Here is a 7,019-nt window from a genome sequence, read left to right as displayed (position 1 = left end):
TTTAAACTTCAAAACCTGTTGTTCTCAATGTATAAAGAAAATAGTGAAAACAACAAGAAAACAAAATACAAAAAAGCTTAATTTCTAGCCCTGAGGAACTGAAGAGATATTTAAGAAATATACTGTTTACTCTGTGGCAAGCACTCATTCTAAGTGTATTAGTCTATTTTTTTTTTCAAAAATTTTATAGAATCAGATACTTATTAGTATTTATCCCCATTTTACAGTTGAAATGGAGGCCTTTAGAGGCTAAGTAACTTGCTCAAGATAAAAAACTAGTAAGTGAAGTGGGTCCAGCCAGGATTCAAACTCAGACCACCTGGTACCAGAGCCCTTACTATTCTAAGTGTTGTCAGTGGACAGCAGCATTAGCATCAGTTGGGAGCTTGTTAGGTAGGAAGAATCTCAGGCTGCATCCAGACCTACTGAGTCAGATCCTGCATTTTTAAACAGGATCTTCAGATGATATCATATTAAACTTTGAGAAGCACTACTTATGCTATACTATCTTGAATAAATATGGTTGCAAGAGACTCAGGCTAGGTTTTTTTTTTTGTCCCTTAGTTCTGAATCTTATAGGTAGGGCTGTTTTAGGGAGCTCATTCAGAAATCAATAAAACTTCTTATATAATGTCTATGTGTCAATCAGGCATTATGGTTAAATATAGGATTTTTCCCCCCAGCCTATAAGCTGAAAACTTTGTTCTCTTTTTTTTCTCTTATTCCACTTGTCTTTACTGTTTTTGTATGAACAATTCTAATTTGGGTTCAAACCATGAGTGACATCTGTAATGTTAAAATATACAAAGATTATAAGTAATGCACATGCTTTCCAGAAGAAAATGGCATGAGGGGAGTCATAATCCAAGCCTCTGGGGGCATTTTATTACTCCTTCCTACCTACCGAATTATTCTTGTGTACAAGTTTACATATTAGCTTTATCTCCATATATGGAATAGACACAGTTTTCCTTCATTGAACAAATTACTTTTTTGAATGCAAATTTAGCTGATATTTTGTTAAAAATTATTCTCTGCTCTTTTCCTTTTCTATTTTAAGTTTTAAGCTTCTCAGTACCAAACCAGGGCTTATTTAGCCTTGAGAATGCTGCTTGTAAAAAGAATCTAGAACTGCACTGTCCAGTATAGTAGAAGCCAGTTGCCATATGTAACTACTAAACGTAAATAAAATTTAAAATTCAGTTCCTCAGTCACACAAACTACATTTCAAGTGCTCAATATCAGTAGGTGGCTAGTGGCTACCAATCTGACAGTGCAGGCATAGAACATTTCTATCATCACATAAGTGCTATTGGACAGTGCTAATTCTATTTTTTTATTTTTAAATCTTATTTATTTTTATTTTTATTGGAAACCCAGGACAGTACTGATTTTCTTTTTTCTCTTTAAAAATTTTTTAAAAAGAGCTAATTCTAGAATAGAGTCATTATCCTGTGTCATAAAGCTGTTTCTGATAGAGAAATGAGAGCATGCATATAATTATCGTTCTTATTTTCCTGCCTTGCTATGGGTACTTGTGTGAAAATGTATAATCTTCTTCTGTTTTCTGTTCAACAAAAAAGCTTTTTAATACGTCAGTACTTCACAGATAATTTATATGATGTAATTAGTTGTACACAATTCTCACCAAATAAAGCATGCCCAGAAGCCTCTACTAAGCATCTGTTATACAAAAGGTCCCATGGGAGAAACAAAGTTAACTAAGGCATAGTTTCTGCCCGGAAGGAAACTTAACATCTAGTAGAAGTCACATTATTCATATTTAAATAATATAATACATATGAAAATAACCAGAAAAAATTAAATGATTATCCATGAAAAATTAAATGTCAGTTCAGAGAAGAGCTCAGTGGTTTATCAGACTTAATAATTCTAATACAGGAAAACTACTTAAAATTTTTTTTGAGAATATATTGACTCACAGGTTCTTTTTCCTTTAATTCTTCCTAGTAAAATTCTATTAAATTTTACTTTGGCCTTATTATATATTGCATCTTTTCACAGGATGTAGTTTTACTTCTTGCATTGTTTTTCACCCATGCTCTTTATTGTTAAGATAACGATTTTAAGACAATCAATCCTTGCTACCCTTATATTATTGACACCCAAAGTTAAAACACCAAAATATTTTATTTCAAGATAAATATTATAATAATTTGATTAGGAAAAATGTAAATTACCTTAACTTCTACTGTGAGTTTCATTTTGTCAGTATCCAGTTTTCTCTTAAGTTGGTCAATTGCATGCTGTACCTCAGTAATCTGGATTATCAGATAATTCTGTGTGCATAGATAGACATTTATTTAGTATAACACATAAACATTTTTATTTTTAACTGCCTTGGGAACATAAACTATGAAATGATAAATATCAAAAGAGTAGATCATGAAAATAACCTATTCCATAAAGTAAACTAAATTGCTTTGGAGAAATTACTATTTGTTTTTGTTGATTTATCGAATTTTAGGGAACACTTTCTCTAAAGTTACCATTAAATTAGCACCATAAAAACCAACAACTATTACTATGAAAGGAATACTATGAAAGGAATATCTTAGATATTAGCAAGACTTTAGAAATTGGCATAATGCTTTATCAGCTGAATCAGATTAGAATTATTTTAAAATACTTAATAATATGATACTATATTTTATATGCAAGAACTCATTTAATACAAGAAAACCTATTTAAAATAAGAAGACTTTTTGGTTTTTGTCCAGAAAAGTTTATGAGTTATAGTGGTCCTCTCTAAAGAAGTTATTTAAGAGTTTTAAACTGGCTTTGTGAAAAAATTCTTGTATTGAACTGATAAAACAGTAAGATAAAGTATAAGCTATGCTAAAAAAAAGTACCAACTACTATGGACAAACCATTACTTGAGCCTATTTGGATTTTATATTAAATTCATTTAAAATAGTAAACTTTTAATATTTCATCTTGTCTAAAGTTAAATCCTTACTTTTAATCATAGTTAACATATTTTAAAATCACTTTTGGATAAGTGGGATTGATCTAACCCAAATCAAATTGTTAAATGCCTTCTTGAATTTTTTTGTCTGTTGTTTAATTATATGGTGGAATAATAAAATAAACTTCATGTCTCTGATTCAAGGCTGTCTCAAAAAAAAGAACTGAACAAAATTTCATAATTTCTTTAAATTCCTGTGTGTTATAAGTCCTCCCGCTGCTACTACCAAATAACAGGATTATAGCAGATGCTGTTTGTCCCCTGCCCTAATTCATCAGGTATTCGCCTCTTTCCCATAGTGTCAGGAAATGAACCCTGTCTAAGATACAGAGGTAAATCCTAATTAGTCTAAGTCAGTCAGCATATAGCATTCCTTGGCAACTATTTCTCATCCAGGGGTAGGCCTAGTTGATCCCTTACCTAGGATAAAGGGAAAGATTTATATATTCCATGATTCAGAGAGAGGTTTCTCCCTTGTTTGGGGATATAAAGCCCTACTTGCCATTGACCACTCTATTGCTACCATTGGAAAAAGCAGTCTTACAATGAAGTTAACACTGAAAATAATAGGTAGGAAATATCAGGCCCCCTTAAAGGCAACATTAAGCTGCTGACTGTATCTCCTCAGCAATCCTCCTCCTATTACATAAGGTCATGAGGTTTTTTTTATTGTTTTAAGCAAGTTTAAGTCAAAGTCAGCCCAATGCATCTTGTGATATTACTGGCACTTATAAAGCATGTGTTTTGAACAGAACTTCTCTAATTGAAGGGGGACACATTTAGTAATACCTTGGAGTCTGTGATGTTTGCCAGATTCTTTGGTCTCATCTTGATCTCCCTGGCTTCAAGTTGCATGAGCAATTTTTTATAGTAGAGTTCCAAATCTTCTCGAAGTTTTGTTAAAACCTCCTCCACTGATGCTGTGACTTTCTTTGTTTCCAAGTATTTTTTCTTCCAACCGTCATAGGCTATATTAAAAAAAAAAAAAAAAAAGCAAAGGCTTTCATTTGAATATTAAAGGATTCAACTTTTCATCCTGGAAAGGACCCTAGAGCTAATGTCAATTTAAACCATTTTTCTCTTTCTCTCCTCTTCTCCTTTCTTTATATACTGAGGTCATTAGACCTGAGGAAGAAGTGTTTTTTGGATAATAAGAGAACTTGTGTAGAAATATGGTAAAATATATGTATATATAAAATAGTAATATACATTACTATAAAAGTAATATATCTAAAAGTAATACATTTAATAGTAATATATATTATAAAAGCAATATATATACTTGTTATATATAGTAATATACAACAGATATGTATATAAAACAATATAACATATATACATATAACATATATAACTATAAAAGTAATATGTATATGTTACTTTTTCCCATGATTATGGAAAACTAATCCAAAATTAATCATTAGAAATTAAACACTATCAGTTTAACAAATTGCATTGACACCAATGAGATTCTAAATACAAACTTAATAGGAACACAAAGTATATGCCAGTATACCAGAATCTGTTTAGTTTCTTTCTTTTAGATTATCATAGAAACAAAAATTTCAAATTTAAAAATTCTACTTTATAAGGTGATTTAATTAAAATTATATAGCTATATGGAACTTTAGCTCAAGATTTTGGCTATTTATCTCATGCTCTATTATCCAATCCCTTAGCAACTTCTACCAGTATTACTGCCAAAATACTTCTAGCATCTAGCACATTCCACCTTCTTCAATGCTATATCCTTAGTCAATATCATCTTTTACCAAGAAATCTGCATGCTCTTTCTAACTGGTCTGCTTTCATTCTTGCCCCTGTACAGGGTATTCTATACAGCAGTCATTCTGAGCTTTCTAAAATGTTTTTTAAAATCATATAAATCCCTAGCTCAAAATCCTCTAGTGGCTTCCTACCTTGCTTACAATAAAATCCAAAATCTTTGATTTGGCCCATCTATTCCTTGCTGACCTTTCTGATTTCATCCCCCTCTACATTTCTCCTTACATAGTGTTTCAGCAGCACTGGTCTTATTTCAGGCCCTTAATATACCACAAGGTCATTGTTATTTCTTGACCTTGATATTTAGTGTTCCCTTTGTGCCTGCCTCCCTGTTAATCAAATCTTAATCTTCTCAGAGATACTTTCTCTGAAAATTCTACCTAAAGCATCTCTTCCCTGCCTCATCACTCTTTACTATGCTCTTTTTAATTGAATTCTCAGCTCTGATCAAAGCTAATATTGTCTTACTTATTTGTTTATTGTCTGTCTCTTCCCATAGGGAAGCAAGCTCCTTATGGTCATGGCCATGTCTGTCTTGTTCACTGCTGTATCCCCAGCATTTAAAACAGTGCCTGGCATGTAGTAGGCTCAATAAATATTTTATGGCCAATATATACCTTTTATCTTGAAATATTTCTGTTGAAATAGGAAGTGATGGACCATTCCCATTTCATAAACAAAAAAGGTGAGGCACAAAGAGGGGAAATAACTTGTCTAAAAGACAGATTTGGTGTTACAATCCTGGTCCTGTGATTTTCAGTCCATTGTTCAAATCTGTCTGATAAAATTGCTTGTTTAACACTACAACAAGGCTGACTCATTGCTATCACTTTCAGGATAACACATTGTAAGGCAGAATCTTGAGAAATATCTCCTGACACTGTGTATAACCTTCAGTCAGTTCTAGTGTTGAAACAATTTTGCTGTAAATTGAGAATCCTAAAACCACTTAATTCCATAATACCTTTTATCCTTACAATCCTCAAACACAACCCAAAACGGAGGCCTCTCAAATCATTTAGCAACTCTCAAGCCACCATCATGTACTGTCTTCATCCTGCCTCATCAGTCCACCAGTCCTAACAACACTGTTTCTAATTGTACTGCAAGAAAACTTACTTAACTTCCCTCATTCACTGACTTTTAAAAGCAAGGCAGACACATACACATATCAAAAAATTAAGTACAGAAGAGTCCAAGGGACTCAAAGTAGTCTTCTACAGTAAGTAATATATAAGGTGCTCTTGAATGACTAATAGGAAATAGGCAGGTAAACTGGGAAGAGGGTACCTCAAGGTAAGAGGAGAAGTAGATGGCAGAGGGAAAAGCATGCCCAAAGACCTAGAGCCAAGAAGCATACTTCAGATCCTAGCATATCCAACACTTTTCCTGGAAGACTCTCTTGATCTCTTCCATCTAATTTAGGTGTTCTTCCTTTATATTCCTATCCATAGAACTGTGTAATTCCTTTATCATAGTGGCTGAGATCACACCACTGCACTCTAGCCTGGACAACAGAGTCAGATAAAATAAAATAAAATTCCTATAATTTAACTTTTTTATTGTAGTAGAACATATCACATAACAAAATATATATATATTTTTGGGGGCAGAGTCTTGCTCTGTCACCCAGGCTGGAGTGCAGTGGCACAATCTCAGCTCACTGCAACTTCCGCCTCCGTGTTCAAGCATTCTCCTGCTTTAGCCTCTGCAATCACTGGAACTACAGGTGCCCACCACCACACCCGGCTAGGCTAATTTTTGTATATTTGGTAGAGACGGAGTTTTGCCATGCTGGCCAGGCTGGTCTTGAACTTCTGACCTCAAATGATCTGCCTGCCTTGGCCTCCCAAAGTTCTGGGATTACAGGCATGAGCCACTACGCTGGCAAGGATGTATCATTAATGCTTAACTTGCTTATCATTTCCCCACTGGACTGTAAGATCTATGTGGGCAGGGACAAGATTGTGTCTGTCTTAATAGTGTTTCCTAAGCCCCTAGAATAGTGGCCAGATTCAACAGGGGTTTGATAAATGAATAGAATAATTAATAAACAAGTAAATGAGTTTCAGTTATGAAAATATTTGTTTTAATTTAAAAACCCTATGTAAAGCATTTATTGTATAGAGTTGAATAATAATTTCATGTTTTCTATATTGAACTTAATCATGTACCACTTAAACTAAAATAGTAAAACAGTAAATATTAATTATAAATTTATTTATTCTAAAAGGATTAATTCTGT

At 33.1% G+C, this 7,019-nt stretch overlaps 1 protein-coding gene across 1 annotated transcript in view; it reads right to left on the bottom strand.

Moving 5' to 3' along the window:
- SPATA1 (spermatogenesis associated 1) overlaps positions 1-7,019 on the bottom strand; it is a 57,774-nt gene that overhangs the window by 12,051 nt on the left and 38,704 nt on the right. The window contains exons 11-12 of the mRNA XM_031665290.1: positions 3,779-3,957; positions 2,202-2,300 (exon numbers count right to left, since the gene is read on the bottom strand). Of these exons, the coding sequence (XP_031521150.1) occupies positions 2,202-2,300; positions 3,779-3,957 (278 nt within the window). The remainder of the gene's footprint in view (positions 1-2,201; positions 2,301-3,778; positions 3,958-7,019) is intronic.

Source organism: Papio anubis, chromosome 1 (assembly GCF_008728515.1).
Source record: "Papio anubis isolate 15944 chromosome 1, Panubis1.0, whole genome shotgun sequence".
Lineage (NCBI taxonomy): Eukaryota > Metazoa > Chordata > Mammalia > Primates > Cercopithecidae > Papio > Papio anubis.
Note: the sequence above shows the minus strand (reverse complement) of the source record. Positions and strands in the feature narration are given on the sequence as shown.